General features: G+C 41.5%; 2 protein-coding genes across 3 annotated transcripts in view; one reads left to right on the top strand and one right to left on the bottom strand.

The window, feature by feature from the left end:
- LOC113152389 (glutamate receptor ionotropic, NMDA 2B) overlaps positions 1-19,027 on the bottom strand; it is a 105,805-nt gene extending 86,778 nt beyond the window's left edge. The window contains exons 1-3 of one of the 2 annotated variants that reach the window (XM_026345617.1): positions 18,766-19,027; positions 13,318-13,452; positions 11,498-11,605 (exon numbers count right to left, since the gene is read on the bottom strand). In XM_026345617.1, the coding sequence (XP_026201402.1) occupies positions 11,498-11,524 (27 nt within the window). In that variant the 5' untranslated portion in view covers positions 11,525-11,605; positions 13,318-13,452; positions 18,766-19,027. Of the gene's footprint in view, positions 1-11,497; positions 11,606-13,317; positions 13,453-18,187; positions 18,450-18,765 lie in introns of those variants that run through there. The other variant, XM_026345625.2, reaches the window with a different exon arrangement.
- Positions 19,028-22,065: 3,038 nt separating this feature from the next.
- On the top strand, positions 22,066-23,971 carry fmc1 (formation of mitochondrial complex V assembly factor 1 homolog). Its single transcript, XM_026346304.1, has 2 exons — positions 22,066-22,249; positions 23,444-23,971. Exons 1-2 carry the CDS (start codon positions 22,121-22,123, stop codon positions 23,645-23,647), a joined length of 333 nt encoding a protein of 110 aa, XP_026202089.1. The 5' UTR covers positions 22,066-22,120; the 3' UTR covers positions 23,648-23,971.
- Positions 23,972-25,027: the final 1,056 nt, after the last annotated feature.

Raw genomic sequence — 25,027 nt, 5'->3', positions numbered from 1 at the left:
ATCTTGATTTATGAAGACCCGACCACAGGCGCCCATCCACCAGAGACAGTGAGTACACCACAGCAGAGGAGAGGCATGGGGGGGGACACTCTGAGGGAGAGGGAAGTGTCTCGTTCCTCACAGCAAGGTGGCTGCCGCCGCGAACACGTAACTCAGTGCGAGTGTGTCCGAGCGCGAGCGTGACAAGCATATGTGCAGGTGTGTCTGCTCTGATATATGGACCTGGGCGGAATTACAGGATGATTTCACAATCTGCTTATACTCTCATCTAAACAGGTCTGCAGTAAATCCTCCTCCGTGAGGGTGATAACGTTCAGTTTCTGTTCCAACTGTTTCAGACAGGAGTTAATTCACAGATGAAAACACAGATTCAGTCCCTGATACCACTCAAACATTATGTTTAGTCATATTATTACTTATGATGTAACTCATTACATTCAGAAATAATCACTTACATCCAGTAACAGGCATTAATCTATGTTTTCTGTCTGTTTTTTAATGGTCACACACACATTTGCTGTGTTTTTTTTTCCTAGAACTCTTCACTTCTCTGAAAAATGTCGGCTCAGTGCAGCCACATTTTTCACATGGACACACTGTCAGTATTTTCAACTTGTTGCTGGAAAGGACAAGAAACATTAGTGAAAAATGTGAACTCTGCCAAGGCAGCAAATTGCTTTGTCCAGCTAAAAATAGCATTTTATTCCTGTTTGAAGAAGCACAGGAAGGAGTGAAGCAGCAAAAGTTGGAGCTGAGAGATGTAGGTGAGTATTTTAAACTAAACTCTGAGGATGGTTTGTGAGAGTAAATATTTACTCCTATAATCAAATGTATTATATCATCTTTGACCGTTATTACCCCATCGTCTGCCTTTTCCCTTTTCACTGATCACTTATAGGAGACTCACCTATTGACTAATGAATTAAATGGTAAATGGTCTGCATTTACACAACAAAGCTCTTTACACTGTTTCTCATTCACACACACTTCACCACTCAGCAGCTGCCCCGACCCCCAGCTGGAGCTACTTGGGCTTCAGTGTCTTGCCCAACAGCCAAGAATTGGATAATTGTTCTACATGGACGTTATTTCTATCTGTGTCAAACATCCAGTACCTGGAAAGCCAATTAACAGGTTTCACTTGAATATCCTTAATTACATTTTGGGTATTTACACCGACTAGTAGTGCTGCACGATTCTGGAGCAATATATCATTATTATTAATATGATTACAGAAAACTTTAACTCTGCTCTGCTTTTAGTTCTAACACTTACAAACTAATGGTTTTCTGGCTAATTATGATTATGATATTTGTTTCCACAGCTGATCCCTGTAACACAGTTGCTGTCATTTGATGCAGCAGATCTCCATGTTAGTACAAACTGGACAGAACTCCTCATCTAATGGAACAATGAGATTGCACAGAAGTTAAGATTTGGATCTAATAGTGATTTATTGTGCAGCCCTACCAGTACATTTAGATTAGAGTTACAAAATAAATTAATAAATTATTAAACCAACAGAATTCTTATTACAGTGACATATCTACAATAACGTATTGTCTGGTAAAAATGACTCATTGATTTACAGGAAAGCTAATTTGTGATAGCTACAACAATGTGAAATGTGAACTCCAGGTACATCTGGTCGTAATTGCATTTAAATATATCATTAATTTGGCATCTTAAAATTATATCTTAAACTAAGATATTACTAGTCATTAGACTAATGTGAGGTTTGACTGATCTTAATGTCTTTTACAACATCTTAACGGTAGTTATAAATATTTCTGTAAAGGTTCTTATTGAGGTGGTTTTCATCTCTTGACATCTTGAATATGTAAAAAGTCATTCTGACTAAAAATGACCTTGGGACTAATTATTTTCACCTTCTACATGTTAAGGTGGCTCCAGCTCCACTTCTCCATGCATGGTTCTGACCTGACACACTGAAAATTTTAAATAATAATAATAATAATAATAACATACTTTATTGATCCCTTTGGGGAAATTGTTGGGAAAGCTGCATTGTTACAGAGCTACTGTGGGGTTTTGATGTCTTGTCCAATCAAACCTCAGCCAGGAGAAACCAGGAGTCGAACCACAGACCCTGGGGTTTATAGATGACTGCCCTACCAACGGAGCTACGTGTCGCCTCCAAACACACAGCATTAGGGAATATGAGTGAAAAGTGATAGATAGAATGAGGTGCAGGTATAGATATTGGCTGTAGAATAAAAAGGCTTTTGGAAAACGGCCAGCTGCAAATTTAACCAGGGCTGATGGAATTTGCTTTGGTCTGACAGTAATGTTGAGTTTATGTCAGCCCCTCCATTTAAATCACCACCATAACAGAATCCCTCGATACAGAGAGACTTTAATTAAAAACTGTGTGAGGGAGGGAGAGAGAGAGAGAGAGAGGGTGAGAGGAGAGATAAATGCAGGGAGGAGAGGGAGAGAAGGAGCATTAGATGAGGAAGATGACGCAGAGTGAAGTGAGAAGGAACATGGAAAAGTAACAGGGATGGAAAATAAGGGAAAGAGTGATCACAGGAGCAAGAAGCACTGGGTGGAAAGTAAAAGACAACAGAAAAGAAGTGTCTCTACTTTCCTTCCTCCGTGTGCATCTGTGCATGTTTTTCCATTCTTTGTCACTCTCGCTGATTGATTTTTTTTTTAAGGTCTGGTCCACTTACAATCACGACAGAAACCACAGTAAAAAAAAAAACACACACACACACTCCTGCACACAGGAGAAGGCTGCATCAATTTGAGTGATGCATGCACATACTATGAAATAATCCATTTAAGTATAAGGCCTCAGTGCTAAGTAATGAACATGCAGACACTGTATCTCAACCTTAACCAGTCAAGCATGTCCATACCGCCTTAAATTACTCAACTGTTCTATTATAGAAATACATATTTTAACAAATCTGAGCTGGGACACCGAGTAGATACCAGAACGTTCTATACATGACAAAACTGCTAACGTAAGGATCAGAGAAGCCTCCCAGAGGTGTTTCTACCCCACAATGTGTGAAAATATGCATTTGGAAGCTGATTGATGACAAAAGTGTCGACAGTGTGACAAAGTGAAACAGGTTGTTCGTTCTGTAGCGATGAACCAACCTAGCGTCTGCAGCTCCCCTCGGTTTTACAGAACCTTAACGTGCAGGAAAGTCAAAGGGGTCATCATATCTCTCCTTTTCCCTGCTGCTCTAGTTTCATTTCTGCAGCCTCTGTGCACCACCACGTGTGCTGGGATGGCGCTGCTGACTTGATTTCCTCGTGTGGATCCAGTATGGCGACAAACCATCAGTGTGCGTCACTGATTTCACTGCTTCACGTTTGTTTTCGCTGTATGCTGGCGCTCATATACGCACAGTGCCGGCTGGTGAAATACAGGTTTAAAACATCAGGGAAAAGGAGATGAATCATCAGCTCTTTGACTTCTGACAAGTCAGGTGCATCGGTTAGTGTCTGGATCTCACAGCATTATTCTGAGCTGCAGCCGGCAGCTCCTGTGCTCATATCTAGCTGGTGAAGGTTTAGAAACTAACGAGGTTTAGACAAACCTGAGAACTAATGTTGCTCTGTTCAACCCAGGTGATAGTATCTTCTGTCCCCCTGAGGGTTTCCACACTTCATAACAGATATCAGCAGTTAGAGATAATGTCAGAGGGCAATTTCTGTAGAGACAGAACTGAAAATTCATCCAGTTGACTCAAGATAAAACAAATGACTGTGCTCCCGACACAACCACTAAACAAGTTAAAACCATAATTATAATGAACTCTGGTTCAAGGGTGAATTATTTTAGCTACCATTAATATGCACACATGATGAACCCTCATGCCACGGAGCTACTTGCAGCTGAAAATGTCCGACGCTGAGATGCACATGAAACCTAATAAAAGCCGCGTGTTTTGAATTCAAATCCGACGTCTTCTGTGCCATACGTCATCTTCCATTAGTTTAATCTACATGACTATATACAGTTAGGATATTGATGTCTGTTATACGTATTTGCTGACTCAGTTACTTGCCTTTGTTTCATCCCCATCCTTCATTTTTGGACAGGGCCTGTCAATCACCATCATAACTGTAACTACTATCAACATTATGATCCAAACTGAGCCGTGCTGCTAGAATGAAGCCTCTGAAGGATTTATGGTTACAATTACAACATGTGAGAGTCCTATGAGCCAAAACAGCTTGAATGCTCAGCTCTGGGTTGATCTGGGTGGTAGACGTCCTATAGATCTACTCTCCTTGGACATTTTAAGGCTGATTGCCTCTCTACTCTCCACTGATTCTTATGATACTGTAACTATGTGTTTAATGGAGCATCTCGGTGACACAGTGTGATGATGTGCATATAGCTGTGTGTCTCTGTCAGGTCGGTTTTGGTAAAAGCTAAAAAACTAGTACTTTAAATTTTTGCGTTGCTATTTTGGTTTCAAGATGTGTTTTAAGTCCTGTGGATCCGAATGATCTACGTATTCAGTATTGGAATCTGACATTTCTCTCTCTCTTTCACACACACACGTATGTACATACACTTCCATAATGAGAGTTCTTCAGGGTCTGGCTCTGTGAGCATCTTCTAATTGTCTCATTTTTCGAGGTGGCACATTGTTGGACTGACTCTTAATTTAACACCAGTCGTCTCTAATACTGCTGTTATTTGCACCCCATCCCATCACCGGCACACATGCAAACACCCCAAGACTTCAAAAGTATTCTTGTAGCTTATCACACTGATTTCATTGCTCTCTCTCTGTGCCCTCATCTTTCCCTTAATGCTCCTCCACCCACCAACATCCCTCATCCATTATCCTACAGAGAACTATCACCTGAATCTCCACTTTGAAATTTAGAGTGAGTTTCAGCTCATTGTTTAGCATCCAGACCTCACAGAGTTGTTTCTGAGTTCAGCAGGCAGCTGTTCTCAGATTAATGGCACTAAAATAAACTCACGGTAAACCCTTTGCTCATTTGCTAACTTGCAGACGCACTTAGAGAATAGGTGGAGAATATAGTTGAGCATTTGGCATCTGTTAGTAATTGTAGTACAATTATTAGGAGCAAGGCAACGATAGACACCAAACATCACACAGTCCCACATTCAGTCACTGAAAAACATATATATCTTAAGATGTAACTTCATGTAGTCAACACCAAATATCAACTGAAAGAACAAATTATTAAGTACACCTATTCATGAACTGCTTATTTCCCCCCAACATTTTCACCACAGAGAGGAGATACACAAATGACAATGTGTGAATATTGAGTATATGAAATCTCTCGAGGCAAAGAAACGTTGGATAATCTCACATCGGCATTAACATCGTTTTCAATTGTTCTGAAACTCCGGTTGTGGCTCTCAGAAATCGATGTGCGATGCAAACAGGAACAATTGACTGAATACACAGAAGAGGTTAAATGGCTGCAGGATAGCTGCATCCTCTTCAGGTGCATCGAGTTTAATCAGTCAGACTTTGACAGACCTATTATGTTTGTATCTCTTACAACAGTTCACATCACAGTGTCCTCGCGGTCCCTTTTGTCTGTCTGCCTAGTTGAAGGTTTTACAGCCTCTTCCTGTTCTTTACAAGACAGACTGGCACCTACAACCTATTTTCCTCCCCCTTTCTTTCCCTGCATCCCTCTCTCTCTGCAGCCTGGTCCCCACATATCACACATTTTGACAGTCCGTGGATGAGGTCCCTCAGGGAGGCATTAGCTCCCTATTGGGAGTTCTTCTGCTAAACTCCTGGCGGCCATTTCTCCTTAACACAACCCAATCAATAACTTTTAATATTATCTGCTGGCAAACACAGTCCAGGCTGCAGGAGGCTGTAGGACAGAGCGTGGCAGAGGCCAAAGCCTGCAAGGCAGCAGACAGGGCAGCTATGGAGTTTGCTTTACTCTGCTAAGGCGACTGAAGTGAGCTGAGCATTAGCTATGACATTTCAAGAGCTACATCCGGGTGATCTCCAGCTTTACCAAAAGAAGAAGATGCACTCAGAGATGGTCGAAGGTCACAGCCCATGCTTGACCACTTCATCTTTGCAACAACACAAACAGGCTTTTAGGGATCCTTGTGTTTGTGCGTGTGGCTCAGCTGATGATGCACCACCGTGCAATCTCATAGCAGGAGGCGTAGCTCAAAGCTCGTTCCGCTATATCAGGGAAAGTAATCCCTTTTCTGGCATAGACTGATTTATTGTCTGGCACAGCTTTCATAATGGGAAAGAAAAACGTAACTTAGTGGAGCGGAGATGGAGAAAAAGAAGTTTAAATAGCATTACTTAGTTGCAGCTCCTGTGCAACAAGACATTAATCAAATTCTGTGAGGACAACATTAATCACATTGACTGAGACAAGTGTTATTATTCAGAATTAAAATTGGATCTGAGGAGTTTAAATCAAAGATGACAACGCTAAATCACTGAAAGTTGTACAGAGTTAGATAAAACCTAAATTCACACATTACAAGCTTTGAGAGTTTCTGTATTGTATTATGTGGTGGATTATGCGTTCACTGTCTCACTCAGTATACACTGTACAAAAGGAACAAATGTGTTTGGTTTATCACTCGACTGCGACCGTCCTCTCAAGTCTACAGTAAAACTCTGACACTGCACTGTTAGTCCTGCAGGCGTGAGCGCGAGCGTTTGCTGTCGATCGGAGCTGCGTGAAGATGCTGACCTGTGGTATACACACACCAAAACAAATCACTCAACAGCTTCAACAACACAACCTCTAGGTGAGGAAAACAACAAGTCAGCTGAAGCAGAGCGCACAGCAGCCCCTGCAGACAGCTGCTCACACAGTGGACCTGTACATATTTATATGAAAGTCTTACGCAGTACAGTGAATATACAGTACACATGCATGTGTGTACTGTCTAGTGTTTGTATACATGTTGACACATTGCACCATGATCTACTGCACTGCACCAGGATTTGTCTTGGTCAAGAGTTAAGACAGTTTAAGAGGTAATACTGCAGAAAACATCAGGAAACTTGTTCAGCCAACAATTCAAAAATCATTCTCCTTCAATAAATCATAACACAGTTAAATCCGGACACACAGACATGATGCCTCCGTTTTTAGATTCAGTATGAGTTACACGTACTGAGAATATCATATCTCTGATGTCCATAGAGAATAAACAACCATAAAGCAACTTAGACATCCTAGAAGAAAATGCTCCTTATAAACCCAGAACTTACCTGAGAAACATCTTCGGTGTCAAAAACAATCTAGTTATAGTTGTTTAAACATCGATGGGAAAATTGCAAACATGAACTAATAGCTAATTCTGCATGGTTTTCATGGGGCCAATTTACAGAAATGTAATTAAATATAGGTTAAAAGTACTGAGGTTCTGCAGCTACGTCACCCCTGGTTACATAAAAAAAAAACAGTGCATGTTTACATTATTCCAAGTTAAATAAACAATTCTTTAATTTAATAAAATAGTTCTCAATTAAATTCCTGTGGATTAATTAGTTATCTCAGCACAGGATCTAGCGGTGCAACGACTGGAGCACAAACACCGACGACACCTGGAGCCCCGTCGTAGCAGCATCTGAAGACGTGCCAGATGACAACAGATGCCACCAAAGCAAATGTTGGAAGTGCAACACTCAGCTGATGATCGGATCTGCAGGCCATTTTCCAGGTGACTTATGTTACTGTGTCGCTGCTGGAGACAAGGATGAGTGAAGCTGTATTGATCTGCTGTTTTGCAACCCAATCAATGCTACCACACAGATATTAGCTGTGTTTTCAGGTCAAGCTAAACTATGTGATCTCACTGTCTAATCAATATGAACTGATAGCATTAGTTTGAGATAAATAACCTCTGGAGACTTCATGTTGGTGCTACTCTAGCTTACAAGTTTATTCAATTACAAGATAATTGAGCATCAGTGGATCGCAGGTTAAACAATATGACTGCAATTCATTACAAAGACAAACGTGCCGCGGTGAGTTTGCCATGCCTGAAAAGTTTCTTCGAATAAGACCTAGTTATTGAATTAATGAGATATTCCCACACACTGCTGTGCGATTTTGCATATGGTGACAAAACAGAACAGACAGCAGCACAGGCACATCAAAAGTCATTTTCTTCTTGAGAAAACACACAGCTGTACACTTTCTATCCTCGATTCACGTCCCCAGAAACAACCAAAACACTTCCTCTATTCTCTTCCTCTCCCTGTTTCTTTTCTTCTGTGCTGTTCTTTATCAAAAGCTTCCCATCTCCCTAACCCCTGAATCTGCTCTGATTTGAGAAGATACAGTCAAAGGAAAAAGAGGAAGAAACAATCTTCATTCTCTACTTAAAAGAAGGATGATGTCAATTATGAATGTTCTGCAAAAATAAGCACATAAGCAAACTGACCTATTCAGCATAAGGATGCAACTCCTGACTTAAAAATACAAGACACACCCAGACGGTGCTCAAAGAACTCTCTGTCATGCTTCCATACTGAAATGTGCCATTTATCCCATTGTGTGCATCAGCAGAGGGGAGACAGGTGATGCCAGAATACTTCATACTGTGTCACACAGCAAAGATCACGGCCTCGATGTGTTCTACCACTAGATGCGAATGATGACGTGGGTTCCCCAGAGTCTAAACAAGAGTCTGTTGTTAATTGGATTTGACTGTAAAATGACTGAAAAGCCATGCAGCACTTAATTAATAGCAGTGAGTGGTGGTGATATAATGAGGCCAAAATCCCATTTAGGTTAGGTACACAAGGGCTGGAGATAAAGCTTTTGAACAACTTATGAGACATTATTATTCTAATATGTCCTCGTTTTAATCATTATTTCAGCCAGTGCATTTTCTAAACAGTTTTTGTAAGAGCAGGAAGCTCAGTGCACTTTAATAATGGACCTAAAACACTAACAATCCTTATCTGTAAGTATAAATGCTGTTCTCTGACATGTGAGCTGTTAATGAGATTCACAGTTATGATCCCAGTCAAACGTTTGGACACATGTATTGAAGGGGAAAATCAATTTCTAAATTTATTTAAGGTATCTTAAAAGACAATGTCAGGACAATGGAGGACAACGAGCATTAAGTAATTGAAAGTGAACTAAATCTATATCAAATCTAGACCACTGACAGAGGTGCTGCTGGGCTGGAGCAGTTCTGTGAGGAGAATGGTCCATAGTTCAGGTCTGTGCAGGTCTAATCCAGCTATTTTTCCACTAACAACAACCTGGGAGTGTTCAGTAAAGACACTGGTTGTGTGTTATTACGTTAAGCACCTTGTGTTTGTCCAGACTTGATTTAGATGAAGATCAGATCATCGTTGTTTTCTCCCTTTGGACTGTTTTTCCTGAATGTTTCTGACCCCCGTTAGGACGCTGACCTCGTCCACGATCCTCCCTGCTGGTTATACTCATTGTGAGCACGTTGGTGGTTTTGCTTAAATCAAACTGTTTCTACTTCATGTGCCAGCCTGTTAGTGTGTCTGTGCTTTCGTCCAACCTGCTTTGTGACTCATTACATGAATCGTGATCCCAAACCAACTCAGTTGGGTTCAAGTCGTGGGATTATAGAGGCCCGGTCATCTGATGCAGCACTCCATCGCTCCCCTTGCATATCATGGAGGCATACTAAAAACAAATGATAGCCCATAAAGCACAAACTCGATGGCATGGCATGCTGCAGGATGCTGTGGTAGCTGTGTTGGTTAAATGTCCCTTGAATTCTCTATAAATCTCCAGGAGAATCACGAACACAGCACCCCCTCAACAGCACCAGCCCTCCGCCTCCTTCATGCATCATGTTAGGAACCATGTAAGTAGATACTGTTCATCTTTCTCTGCATTTTAAGAACTAGCATCTCAAACTTGGACTCATCAGACCAAATCTGCAGGTTTTTCTGGGCGAGGTTGACACCACAGGCCTCGGTGCTCAACTGTGTTGTGTGTTGATGGTTCACGTTCACGTCATGTATCTAACTCTAGTGTGAACACCACTGAGGTACAACTCTACGTGCAGATTATAAAATGAGCCATGTGCTTATAATAACATCATTTGTGCAACAGTTAAATTGCACAATTATCTCAAAAACTGTTCCTTTGGCTTAAGACACAAGACTGACGTCCAGACACTGGATGAAGCAACGTGTGCAGAGAAGTGAGAAGCTGAAATCTAAACACATGAATTCTGTCAGCTGCTGCTGCTGCATCACCAGAGATCAGACACAAATCGAACTGAGGAACACATTCAAAAGAGGTCTACATGTAAATGTAATAATCATTAGTTACCATCCTCAGCGATTTCTGAGAATGATAGATAATGGAGCTTTAACACTACTTCAGCTTCATCCACCTGTCAATATTTGATAAGACACACCTGTTAATTGAAAAGGTGTTCATGAAAAAGCAAACAAGTTTACATTGACATTACAGCATTAATCTAATGTAAATAACAGACAAATAAAAAGCGTCAATGAGAAGTTGTGCCCAAACTTTTGACTGCTACTGTCTATGCTAATGCTTTATGACGCAAAGCAATATCAGGCAATCTGCAGCGTCAGCATCAGCCGAGGCAGCTGTGTGACTCTCAGCTAACGACAGACGGCAGAGCATGAGACACTTCATTACGAAGCTGCACTGTGGCTCTGCTGCCGGCTTAAAGTAATGGGAGTAACTTTGTAATGGCAGCATTTGTAGTGTGCTCACACAGTGTATGCATAGTCCATCAGCCCATCCTCCCACAGCAAACACCAGCTCCAACCAAAAAAAAAAGCTCAGGCTCAGTCTCTTAGACGTCACAGCTGATTAATAGTTCATGGAAAGAGACGAAAAGAGAAGGAGGGAGGGACAGGAGGAAAAAGAAGAGGCAGACAGAGGAAAAGAGGGTGAGTGGTGGCAGATAAAGAGGCTGCGAACAATTAAAACAAAAAACAACCTTGGCACAGAGGAGTGAGGAGGAGAGAACGATGGAACGTGCTGATACGATAATAGTCTCCCATGGGGCCTTGTGGGAAATATTTTTGCTCTGTGTAATTTCAATGTGGGACACAGAATTACGTCTCCTATTATCTTATCACACATTACATACTGCGCCTCTCGGTGCCTGTAGAGCCATGCAAACGAAGCCAATAGCAGATAGGGGTTGGGTCAGGTTAAACGTCTACGCGCAGACGCACGCCATTGATCAAAGTGCACGCTGTGCTAAAAACCCAGGATTAAACCATTCGTCTGTAGGCTCCACCTTGAACCATTATCCTGACCCTCAAGCAAAGCTGGCATTGGATTCTGAACAGAGAAGCCTGTGGAAGTTTTAGACCATCCATCACTGAGCTTCAGGAGAGGCGCGCACTGCAGACGCACAAACACACAGGTGAGATAAGACGAGTTGTTTCAGCGACTCTCTGCAGGGACAACCCAGGAAAACTAAGAGCGGCTCCGGCTGTAGAGACCTCATGCATCAATATTGTCTTACCTTGTGTTTTGCCAGCCAAAGTCTCATCCCAGCGTCTCAGAAGTAGCATGATGGTGCGGCCTGGGACTTCTCTCTCCCTCTCATAGCCTCAGACTGAGGGAGGCTAAACTGTGATCAATGACAAAAGACAATATGATTGTTGATTGTCTGCAGCTGTGTTTAAATTATTCAAATGTTGAGTTTTTCAGAGCAGAGACTGAATCTGAACATTTCCTGTTGTCACCAGGCATGTGCAGAAGGGGTGCTCAGGGGTGGCCTTCCCCCAGGTTAATCAAAGGTGCCCCTCTTAACATTAATTAACCCTCTGGGATCTTAGCCACTTATTTATTTTTACTGACACCTCAATGCTCTTGGTAAATAAACGTGAGCTATTTGCATTTACAGTATTAGCAGCAGTGGTGTAAAATTACACATTATAAATAAATAAAAATGTATAATTAACATTTTATCCATTTCCCATTTCATGTGTAAATGTTTACTGTCTCACATGCACAGCTCAAGGCTCCTGGGTCAAAATAAAAAGTCTATTACACAGACAAACTATCCAGATTCTATTCAAATGACATAATGGTTCTTTATGTTTGGATGTTCCATGGGACCATGACACACCATTCAAATGTCTGTGGCCCTAGTCTTTTGTAGTGCGAACCCCCACTTACAGCTTTTTGGCCTATTCAGCAGGTGAGTAAGACGCCTCTGATTGGCTGTTCAGCTTAGCGAATCACTGCATGAGAACAGAAATTGACCCCAGAGCCATTTACAACTTCCAATCAGACATATTCTCAATTAGTATTAGCTATAATACAGCGAGAGGGTGGTGTGAAAATGGTGAGCTAACGCTGACAGATGCTGCTTTAGTCACAGTTAAGTCTTCGTCTGCTTTTTTCTTTTGAATGACGTACACAGACTAGCGGCACCTGCTGGTAAACGTTATTTCCTAATGTCACTTTTCTGTCACTGGTGTTATCTTGGTGTGTCACAGTCTGTGTTGGACTGGATTCACAAATCTATTAAAACTTTCAAGTATTAAACAAAGTTTAGTTACGTTTCACAATGATGAATGTGAAACACCAACGATAATGATCCACAGAGGTGTACGAGTTCACTGTGTTATCAGTTATTCCAACACTGGAAACTAGTTCAAATTAGCTCTGCCCCCTTTTTAAATTTGAGCGCTGCCCTCTGAGGAACTCTCTGCACGTCCCTGGTTGTCAGTCATTTAGTTTGTCCCTGAGGGTGATGATTGTTTCTCTTCAGTGATTTTTACCAACCAGTTTGTCTTTCATAGTTTATTCTAATAAAAAAGATTAAATGAAAAAAAACTGAAAAGAGCATCACTTCAATCTCCACCTTATCAAATGTAACCAAAAACAGCTGCTTCCACTCTTCATATACATCACATTAAAGCCATGAATTTAAATTTGGAGGCTTTTTTTCTGGAAGGAGACAAGACTAATCACCTGGAATGATAACATCTGTCAATGTTGTAAGGCAATTAATAGAAAGATGAGTTTCATTTACTCCAGAAAAGGAGAATACAATGATCATGGGACTAAATTATGCCTTCATCATTTGTAGGTGTCACTTCAGCAGCAGGTCTGTTTGCTCTAACCAGACATGCTTTATCAAATAAATGCACTTTAGTCTTCATGATTAATTGAATCACACACCTCCCTACCAGGACACCTCATTAGGTGTGTGGGGTTTGCTAGAACAAATACAGATGTTCGTGAATGGAGATTAAGAAATGAGGCGAGCAGTTCTGCAAAATGCTTTCGCGTCTTAATTGTTGATTTATTTTTTTGGCAACAGGAACTCACAGCAGTTTTCGGTAAAATCCTCGACAGGTCAAAAGGGTAAAGCAGCAATTTCAAGGTAATTGTACTCCACAGGAGCAGCTTCTCTTCTGTTCCACCGAAGAGATGTTTGCCGTTGCTTGTTTTTCTGACGTCTGTCTGTTATTGCAAAGGGAACAGGAGGGCAGAGGGTTAGAGGCAGGTCACAGGCAGTTAGACTCTAATAAAAGCATACTGCACAGTGTGCAACCTCTGACCTGCTCCCCTTCAAATTAATAAGTCTGACTAAATGAGGGGATTTTAAGATGCACAACTCGAGAGTAAAACAGAATCTGAAAACAGCACAAATCCACTGTGAAGGCCAGAAAAAAAAAAATACAGTCTTTAATCTGTTTAAATGCATCTCACAACTCATTTTAGTAAACTTGTGTGTGTGAATATAAAGAAATAAAACAGTCTAATTTAAGGAGAATCCAGGCCAATAAGATCAATTATACATTTCCTCCAAGTACAGTGTAAAACTGAATTGTCTCTGCCTTCATCCCCAGTTACACTGAGCACAACATCAGAAGAATAATAAATAGCTTCTATTAATCCTGATTATACATAACTCATATATCATGAACACATGAGGCCATTCGAGAGCCATACTTTTAGGTAAAACAAATCATTAATTCAAATGTGTCAATGAATAATATACCAGCTTCTTCAGGGTAACAGATTGCACTTTCATATTTAATAGATTGATGGGCTTCACACAACATGTACACACACACACACACACACACACACACACAGATTCACTGCTCACATGTACTGTACGCCTGCATCTTCACAGTCGACACACAAAACACAAGGGCTGAACGTACAGTAGATTAAAGACATCAAAGAGGCCGACGCTGCTCAGTAGAAACGCCCAGGCTCTTTTAGCTTGTTCCTTAGTTTAAACTAATCCCACAAAGGGGCCTAAATGTTGCTTTGCTGCACACCCCTCGCTGTGCACTCCCCTCTCTTCTCACGGACAGTATCTGCGTCGATACAAGTCCTCTTAATCAGCTCTGATGAATTATTGAACACCCTTTTTATATCAGATCATGACCCATATTCCACTCGCTTGATGTGAATATAGCTGCCAATAAAATCGAGATGTACTTTTTAAGTCGCCCCACATAGGATCCCCTGCTCGCTCCCTAATGGCTGCACGGGATTCAGACACACGCTGCAGAACATTATGAGCTTTAGATGGAGCTCCGCAGGCCGAGTCGCTCATTTAACAAGATGATGGACGAGGTGAACATGCAGCGTCTGACATAATGTGAATCTGATGTTCGGTGTGGACTTGTTAAAACCGTCTTTTAGGTTTTAGGTTGGACCTCTGATGCACACGGTAACATCCCAGCACAGAGTGAGCGTTAGTTAAAGGTAAAATATCTAATATCAGAGCCACACACAAGACGTGTGTCGTTGGCTGAGTGGGAAGCACATGAGGAGAAAGACAGAGAGACAGTCAGTAGGAAGAGGGGACGGGATTATGAATCTCCTTAGCCCCTGCTGTCTCCTCTCCTGGCCTGTTTATCAATGATGACTGCAAACACGGTGCCTGTGAAATCTCTTAAGCTCTGTTTGGAGACTTCTGGCAGACTTCGTTTTCACATAAGCTTCTGGCATCAAATCATTTCAAACACTAAAAATTGACAGGGCTCTTGAAATATGTCACCGTGGCCCCCAGTTATCAGAATACTGATTTACTAGTCAATAAAATTTAGGTGGTGACATTTACACAAAGATTATTCATTCAGACTGGGGGCACACTTTAATTCATACACTACACATTAAAGAACAATCTGAGTCAAACACTTACAGAACAGAACTGAAGCTACGTTAAGGTAGCCGCACTGAAAGCGGTGATTTATCTGGAAAAAGCTCATCATCCAAAATGCTCCATGTTCTGCTATGATCTCCAATAAATCACCTGTATATATGCATGGTAATGATGCTCAGTCATACCCAGCGATTGCTCACTCTAGCACCCAGCTGAGTCTCCGAGCATCCTCCTCTTACTACTGTAGACAAAGCAGCTGTATCAAATGCAGTTTTCCAGCTAAGTGGAACATTCAACGTTCACATCACCATCCACGTTGCGTCAACCTCCCTCCACCACAATGTTAAGACAATAATGCTACAGCGGAAAGTGTGTTCCGCCTGTTCATTAAAGATGGCATGTACTAGTTTGCAGTGAGCCGGTGTCTGAGGCTGTGACAGCTCTGACAGACCACCTGGGCTAAAGTGCCCATCTGCAGACAGGCGACACGGGTCACGTGTGCCGAGACAACTGAGCAGAATGTGTAATGGTTTGGGATTATAAGAGCAGGTCCCAGGTGGGTTTCACAGGTACAGAGCCATAACCTTGACTGCACACACACACACATCTAAACTGCTACCAGCCAAACGATAGAAAGTTAATCAGAGAAAAGGGGTCAATCACCGCTGCAGCTATGATGGACAGAAGGACAGAGGGTCTGGGGGTGTGTGTGTGTGTGCTGCAGACTTTAATTTGATCCCAGTCTACCTGGATTAGAGCTCTACTGTCTTTCTCCCAGTGTGTGTTTCTTTGGAATAACAGCAGATAAAAATAATTGCATTGAGAAAAGGGCACTGTAGTCTGTCTCTTCATGTAGATTACTTTATTGATCTGCGAATACATTCCTCTCAGGCTAGCACACACACACTCCACCGCTTTCAATCAGTGTGTAGAGCAGCACTGAACAGGTGATTTGAAGTGGCTACTCCATCAGGCAAGTGGAGAGTGGCTAATAAGATTTTTTTTCAGACACTCGAATATGATCAGATGTGAGGGTGTGATTTTATTTCACATGACTAAAATGCATCAGAAACAGAATTAAAGGCTAAGGTGGTGAAGTGTGAGGAAACAGCTGATCTCTGATAATCTGCTAATAACCACTCACATATATTCATGTTGGCTCGCGCACACACACACACACACACACACAGTGAGTTAATGACCAAAATATTCTAATATCTCCATCAATTAATCATCATCCAGAACATGAAACAGCAACAGAATGTGTGGATTCAAAGCAGTGTACTCACCTATTTAACCCTTAACACTGAGAAATATTATATTTAATTGATTTTGGAGGCTGGAGAAATTGTGAGAATCACAGCTATTACATCAACTAAGAGACAAATATGCTGCTTGAGTCTTTAATCCGCGTTAGTGAAATCCCATTAAAGAAATTAAAGAAATATTGAAATCAGCTTCAGTCCATTACAAAAAAGAAAGTCAAAAAATAAAAAGAGTCCCGAATTTAGGACAGTTTCTGATAATTGTTAATTATTTTTCTCATTTGGAATCAAATCCAGGATTTAAAGGGTAATTCCACAGGAAAACAGCTATATCCAGAGTGTCTGTATCAAGGTGACGGCTGCTTACAAGTCCCACTTCCCATTATCTTCGTGTAATGAAGAGGAGAGGCTTTAAATCTCCTTCAGGAAAAAAGGTGGAGATATTAAAAAGAAAGGAGATGGACGAGGAAATGAGTTGTGTGGTTTGCTTCACTTTGCAATGCATCTGTCTATTGCTCACACATTACATGCACAAACACACACACACACACACTTATTACCAATACTCCCAACCTAAAACTGCAAAAGCTTGTTCATGAATTTTCTGCCACTTGTATTTCAATAAACGGAAGCAGTCAAGTAGATGAACTGCAACAATCCCATCACTAACGTGCAAAATAAACAGCAACTACTCTCTGATGCAAGCAAGTCGATGACGTGTGTGTGGTAGGATGTTAAATTTGTTTAGATGGCAGATGAAAAAAAACTAAATGGAACAACAAATAAATCAATAAGTGGATCAGTTCAGATGGGGTGAGAGGGGTGGATGTGATGGGAGAGAAAAAAGAGGATGGATGCAGAAACTGGTGATTAAAGAGAGCGATTGAGGAGAGACGGAAGCAAAGTGGGTGGAAAAGGTGAAAATCATGGTGGAGGAAAAAAAGGGAAAAATATCCTCTGGATGATGAAGCCAGCTTTTTGTCTTAGTCCATTCTCTTTGAGTGCTTGTGTGTGTCTGTCTGCAAGAATGAGAGTCCGTTCAGAAAGATACGAGAGAGAGAGGGAGAGAGAGAGGGAGAGAGAGAGAGAGAGGAAAAGAGGGCAGAGGAAAAGAAGGAGTGCACACACACAGACGACACCCCTGTAGAACGGACGAGTGCTGCCTCAGAAACACGCTCAGGAATTAGGCCTTTGCTCAGTTTGACCTTCAGCTAATAAACGTGACGTGAGGAAACTCGAACACAACTCGGTTTGATAAGAGGTGAATGTGTGTTTGTAACATCTCAGCATGAATGACCACAAACAAAAAAGGACGTGTGAGGAGGAGGAGGAGTGTTATAAAGGGACGTTTTAATGGGGGGGGGGTAAACAGGCTTTTGTGCAACAACACAGAAATGACGAGCCAGTCAAAATGTGGTTCTGTGATGACCATTGGACACGGTGTTTGCTCGATGGGTTCCTGTGTTCGCAGTTGAAGAGAACAAAAGGATAAAAAAGCAAGTCAGAAAACACAGATTACAGTACGTGAGGGGGGAGTGACGTGAGGATGACACGGTAGGAGGCAACGATCAGCTGAGAGCCGGATGGGAGGGGAGACATGGTTACACCGAAACTAGACTGTAGGCGAGAGAGCATGTGAGTGTGAGTGTGTGTGTGTGTGTGTGTGTGTGTGTGTGTGTGTGTGTGTGTGTGTGTGTGTGTGAGTGTGTGTGTGTGCATCAAGGTGTGCACCCCACACAAAACACCTTCCATACACAGAAAAGGAACAAAGACTTTGAGACAGACACTAAACACTAAATAGACCTACCTATGGTTAGATTTAAGAATCGCCCAAAAAAGATGCATAGGATGGAGGGAGGAAAAAAGAGAAGGGGGAAAATAGGACAAGGTACAAAAGTGAAAAAGGCATAAATAGAAAATACAAGCAAGCCAATTCAAACGTCTCTATCAGAGCTTTTCAAAGTAAAGAAATTAAAACACTGGTGGAGTCAAAAAGTAGCCGAAGTGGACAGTGAGTGGAGCGGCGGGAGGAGCAGGAGGGAGGCGGTGGAGGGAGGCGGGAGCGTGGGCTGCACAGAGATAGGAAAGGCTGGAAGTGATAGCGATGGAGAGGGAGGGAAGAATGAATGAAAGGGGGAGGAAAAAAAGAGGATAGAGGGGTAAAAAAAAAGAAGACTCCCCGTCCTCTCTCTCTTTTTCTCTGTCTCTCTGCCTCTCTCTCCCTCCTTGTCTGGCTCATAAATAGAAGAAATTGTTGACCAGGTAAATGGCGAAATAGATGAGAAGACAGAGGACCGAGAGAGCAAGCAAATGAAAAGGCAAAGCACCTCCCAGCAGCGCGATGAGGAAAAAAAAGAACAAAAAACGAAAGATAAAAGCAAATACTCCAGCGGCCTCCGTTGTCTCCAGTCTGTATGTGGAAGGGGGGATTGGCTGCTGCCAGTTGTTCCCCTTCCCCGGCTGCCTTCTGCTTTCTTCTGTCTCTCCTCCCAAAAAAGACTTCCCATCCAGATGACAAAAAGCAGCCACAGATGTCCTTTCCTCTGCCTCTCGCTCTCTCAACTCTGGCCTGACAGGACGTGCCACTCACACAGGTTAGACATTGTTGCAGCAGCAACACACACTATCACCAATTCTGCTCAGTGGGAGGGAAAAAAAGGCATTGGGGCTGCTGCTAGTCAAGCGCTGCCATCCTCATGAGGAGGGATACTGAGCTGGAATTGCTCTGTCTCCCCTCTCCCGCCCATCCCTGCGAAAAGATGGGAGGAAGGGAGGTGGGCCCGCTCGCTGCATTAGTATTCATTGAAAGAGTGTGAAAGAGAGAGAGAGGGAGGGAGAGATGAGGAGGAGGAAGAAGAGGAGGAGGAGGAGGAGGAGGAGAGGGGTGCCTTCCAACAAATGTCGAGGAACCAAGGCAGCGTGTGAAACTGATAAGAGACTGGCTCCCCCTAGAGTCAATCATCAATACCTGAACTGGAAAAACTGGGTTTGAGCACAGCGTTGGCAGCTTTAGATCCACGCAGACAAAAACATCATCTGCATGACGAAGGTGAGCGTGCTCAGTTTTTGATGATTAAGTTAATTATAACTAATGCTGTACTTTGAAAAACGACTGCAAGTTCAAGTACTTTTCCACTTCTAAGTATTCAACTTCAAGTATAAGCATCATTTTTATTCAAATGTTTTACTCATGTTGAAGTACAAACTCTAAATTACTAAAAAACGTAAAGTGCCATTAAGTACAAGTACTTCACATTAGGAGACAAGTACAGTATGTACAAGGCAGAAATAAGATTTCTGTAGGAACTACAATTCCCAGCCTGTTTCCAAACACTGTTGTTAATGTTAAAAGCTTTGCTGGGTGCTGTGTTTAAATGCTACCAATACATATATGTATTTAAACCAAATGATTCCTCTGATGATGATGAACCATCTCTTACATAGGAGCAGTAGGATGCCACAGTGCACCTGAAGGCAGCATTTAGGTGCTGGTGGTGTCACCGTGTTAGACCCGTTCCAAAAGCCATATCTGGCACACCGCTGTGGTTTGGTCATCACTCAGCTGAAATGCTCCCACATGGTTGAGGTCTTCGGCATTTTGCCTTCACTTTAACGGCCCAGCTGAACTACAAGCGTGAAGTTCATTACTGTGAGTGAGAGGGATGTCAAGCTGAGATGTCACTTTAATAGTGCTATTAAATGGAATAAATATATTACAAGAATGTCAAAACTGAAATCTATGTAGTTTCTCTGTGCAACTCCGAGCTCCAACAGCTCAACCTCCACTATAATACAGAGCGGCTGGAGGAGGAGGAGGCTGATGATGAAGGTGAAACACTGTGATGAACACTGGATGCAAAAGAAAGAAAAGAGCTGAATGTGCTGTTTGCACAGAGTGGTACTCAGAAATAATCTAACACTCATCTAAAGTTGGACTGTGTTGTCTGCTGACCTGTGACCTGCCTGCAGGGCACAACAAACACTTGGCGTTAGAACCTCTGAGGACACATTCGCTGCTTCAGTTTTTGCAGCGTGTCACTCCAGCTGCACAGTATTACTGTAATCCACTTACAGAATAATTCAATGTTCCACTTTATGGGTCAAATATAAAGGCCTGAGCTCTGCTTTTCTCTGAAAGCAGTGTTATCATCTTTGTGTGATGAAGCACTGTCCTCTTGCACAAAAATTGGACAAAGGATTAAAGGACTTTCAGCTCACGTCCGCGGTGTTGTGAAGCAAACTGATCCTTTTCTCTACTTTTCGCCCTAAGCCAAACGGAGTGTTGCTATGGTGACAGGTGATGGCTCCCAAGTGGCCAAATCAAACTAGTAGCAGAGAAAAATGGGTCCTCAACACAGCATTCAAAGGTAAAGTCTGCAGTGAAAGTCCACTCTAGTCTGTTTCCTCTCTCTGAAACATGATATCACTGCATTTCTCTCAGCAAATTAAAACACAACACTAAATATAACAGGAGGTTTAGATTTACTGCCTTCAGGGAATCAACTACAACACAAATATCATTTTGTTCTGCTGTGATAGAGACAGAGAGATGCTGTCAGATCCTAAAAGAACGTGATCGCGGGTGTCCACCGTCTCTTCAGTCTGTTTATTAGGACTCACAATCAAACTTAAGCCCTGTTTTATTTCTTTCAGGTTTGATTGAAGTTTTAGGCAAGGTGAACAATGAGATTACCTTTACAGTGAAGCTGAGGGTGGATTTCATGTGGATAAGGCTTCATGTGGGATTCAGGACCATCCATTTCTACAGATCATCATCCCTCTAGGCTGAAACACCACTGTCGTCCCTCTGTCCATTTAATGGTCTCTGCTTGAATTCCCATTGAGACTCAGGCATCTCTGTAAATACAATGATCTGTAACAAAGTGATGTTCATTTTATTTATAACCTGTAGCCATGTTCTGAGCAGACATCCAATAATCTACACTGTCTGTTTTACTCTGTACTGGGTATATTTAATGTATTTCATTGTAATGTAAGTTTTGAACTTGTGACTGTTAAAGGTCTTTAAACAACAGCTAAACAATGATCGGTTTGTGAAGCTGTTAATATGAAGCTTTACGTGACATATTGAGGTGGATTTAATCCAAAGACAGTGTAAAAGTTTTAGTGTAAAACTCCCTCTTTGAATTTCCCTGTTGAGTTGTGATGACAGGAGACTCAAAGAGAGGGACTGTGTCACTCTCAAGCTGCATTGTAAGAGGAAAACATTTGTTTATCGTTATTATCATGAGGAGGAAACCACATCTTCATATCAGCACCTGAGGATTGTTAATCTCCTTTAACGCTGACTAATCCAACAGGTGGCAGAAATACACAAACTCAAGTAAAACGTTAGGTACTTGCCTGAAAAAGTCGCCTAGTTCACTTCAACATGAAGTAAAACAGGAACATGAGATGTAAATAGTTCTCTTTAAACTGGGAGGTTAATGAAGGTCAAACTAATTTGATAAAAACAATCAATGTGCACAGAACGAGCTGACGAGCTGTTTGTTGGCTGTTGCACCCCTGCGCTTCATATTTACACCTTCTTTTGTGCAGAACCTGTGTATTTTAGATGAACACATCAGCTCACAGCTGCTGCAGGAACATGAAGCTGCACCTTGTGTCCTCACTGTGGCGCAGCGCCCCCCTGTGGACAATGAACACGAACTCATCGACTGTGCGGTGTTGCATTGAGCAGCCTGGCTGCAAGAGTCGCACAATCAAACACCTATCAGACATGGCATCGTTGCCATCGTCGCTGCGAGTCTGTCGGGGAATATTGAAGGAATTACGAACCCTCCAGGGTCCAGGTTACAAACAGTCTCTGGCCTACAGCTATGTCATGGACCAGTTTCGGAAAAATAAGGTGAGTGTCCCCTAACTGCGCTTCAGCTAACGTTAGCCACGTTAGCCACGTTAGCTAACTACCAATACAAACCCCATTGGAGGTGCGTGGCTAAGATTAGCTAAACCTACAACTGCTCAATAATATAATTTTCTCATTAAATGAAAATGTTTGTGATTCAGTCTTTTAGAAAATACAAATACTCCGGTTCAGACTGAAGTTCTTCTTGTCAAAGTTGCAATATTTGCAGGTGTCAGTTGAGAGCAAGGTGACTGTGAAGTAGAAGGACATGCTAACATTAGCCAGCAGCTAACGAGCAATAGAACAGCACAGAGTTGAGACGTAGCTGATAAACTATTATTTTAATACAAATGTGAAATACGGTAATGTTTTTATTATCATAATCCGCCTAAATAATGTGTAACTAATGTATCACGCATTATGTTTGCCTCAATGAAAGATGTAGGCACTTTGATGTTATTTAAAACATATTAATGCACATTAACACATTAACTGAAGATTTAAGATCCAAATAAACCGTAAAACGTAAAATATTAAAACATTTGTATTAATCTAACAGGGTAAATGTGTGTGTATGTTTAAAAGATTCAGCTAGATCATCAGATTGAACTCTGTCAGCAGATATCTAGTATAAAAGGACTCAGATCCAGATCAATTTAGTAAATACTATCTATACACATGTACTAAATTATTATCATATATATATTATCAAGTATAAAGTTAATAGTTCAGAACAGGTGATGTCGCCCTTTAAAGTTGCGTCATTAACCAGGCTGTTTCTAAGCACCACATTTTCTTGTCAGTTTCTTTTCCCAGTACACAGCTGCCTGTTGAAGGGTCGAGCATATAGGCTTAAAGCTTATATTATTTATGCTTGGAAGAATATGGCTCACCGCAGGGGTTACATGCATGTGCAGTCAGTGAAGCGAAGCAGCTAGAAGGAATTCATGTTTGTCAGTGGATATTTGTCCAAGCTCTGAAAAGACCTGAGTGCATCACAGTGTATATGTGAAGCTCTATAGGGGCTGGACTGAAGCATTAGTCAGAAAAATCTGTCTCAGGGAAAAGAGACATGTTTAAGTTGTTACTAATCAAAGCAAAAAAATAATAATAACTCAATATTTTGATGTTTATGTTATGATGTAGTTCATCATTTGATCTGCTCTAATACTTTCTCCATGTTCCCACTGACAGGTAACAGGAGCAAGGTACTGCCGTGCTCAGCAGGAAGCCCACCACGCCTCACACACATACCTGTGTTTGCTGGAGTCTACCAGGAACCACATGGCCCTGCACAATCTGTACCATGGCAAGGGCGAGCGCAGCCCAGAAGAAGTGGCCAGCTTAGTGGGGCTCAGGTTGCCCACTCAGCCTGGAGGTAAAGGCTGGGAGAAGTGAGGACATGGGACGATGCAACATGGGGAAAAAAATTAGATCTGAAAACTCTTCTTGCCTGTGGCCTCATGTGAAGTCTAAATGGATAAATATTTGACTGGAGTCTGGTAGAGGAGAAGCTTTCACCATCATGGACTGCTGTGAAGGAATTATTCCTGTTCTCTCCTACAACTGTCAAAGGGAATAAATATGTTGATATTTTATTCCAAGTGAAGTAACTGTAAAAGTTTAAGATATAATTACATATTTGTTGTAGATGTCAATACATCGAAACTGTAAGTCATTTCATTTTCAGTCATTTTCCTATTAAAGTATTAACAACTGAGATTACACTTGAGATTTTTGTCCTTATATATCAGTTCAACTGGATATTAAATCCATATGTTAATACACTTGCATGCACTTAAGAACCAGGTAAAAGTAAATCAAATCACATTTATTACACAGATGGAGTCATTGAGCATATTGCCCATACTTGATCTGTTAAATGTGAATTAATGAAGTCACTCATTCTTAGAGGACTAATATTATTTTAGTCAAGTCATAGATTTATAAGAATCTGTTCTATTAGACTGGTTCTCCTGAGGTCCAGCTGCCTCTCTAGTCTTTGTCTTCTGTTCTACTGCATTGTGTGACTGTATGATGGTGGACGACAAACAGGAGCACAGGTACATAAAAATAAATAAAATACAACCAGCTAATATATTATGATTTATTATTGTGGATTAACCACCTGTCAGTCGATCTATGAATTAAAGCTGATGATGTGATTTCTCCAGAAACCTTATTAATGACTTAATGTCTAAACTTGTAGATTTACTTTTAACGATGTTTAAATTACTTTGTTCTTAGTGGTAACTCAGTTTGACTGATGCCCTGAGGAATCACTTTCTTAGTGAACTGTCTGTGTTTTTGTACTGAAAAAACATTTTAAAATATGTACTCTGTACTTCAAGTGAAATAATGAATTTAAAGTGCTACTTTCGCATCTTCAGTTTCTTGTGGCAGTGTCCCTTTTTTAGGCAAGTGCACATTTACTTGAGCATCGAGCGATCTGATGGTGCAGCCACTGTAATAATTAACTCTTTAAAAGTTTTGTCCAATTAAACCCAAGTGCAAACAGTTAAGTCATATATTTGAATATCAGTGACCAGAAGGTTAAGTGAGATTTTAAACATGAGGCAGTTCACAGAGATACAAAGAGACCAGAGCCCTGTTGCCCTGTACATCAGTAGCTGCAACATTATGTAACAAGACAAGAGGAAAAGTGTCAAAGCTCATCACAGAACATGTCAAACAAAACCATCACTAAAGATTAGTAGTGGTCAGAAAACTTTACCAACTGCACAGGCTCCATCCTCAGTGATTAGTTGGACAGGAGTC

This window comes from Anabas testudineus, chromosome 8 (genome assembly GCF_900324465.2).
Source record: "Anabas testudineus chromosome 8, fAnaTes1.2, whole genome shotgun sequence".
Lineage (NCBI taxonomy): Eukaryota > Metazoa > Chordata > Actinopteri > Anabantiformes > Anabantidae > Anabas > Anabas testudineus.
This window is presented reverse-complemented; position numbering and strand designations above follow the sequence as displayed.

Bases quoted from the DNA above. Each gene is read 5' to 3' on its own strand.
- fmc1 (XM_026346304.1), top strand. From the start codon at position 22,121: ATGGCATCGTTGCCATCGTCGCTGCGAGTCTGTCGGGGAATATTGAAG. The intron at 22,250-23,443 runs GTGAGTGTCCCC...TCCCACTGACAG, and splicing joins ACCAGTTTCGGAAAAATAAG to GTAACAGGAGCAAGGTACTG.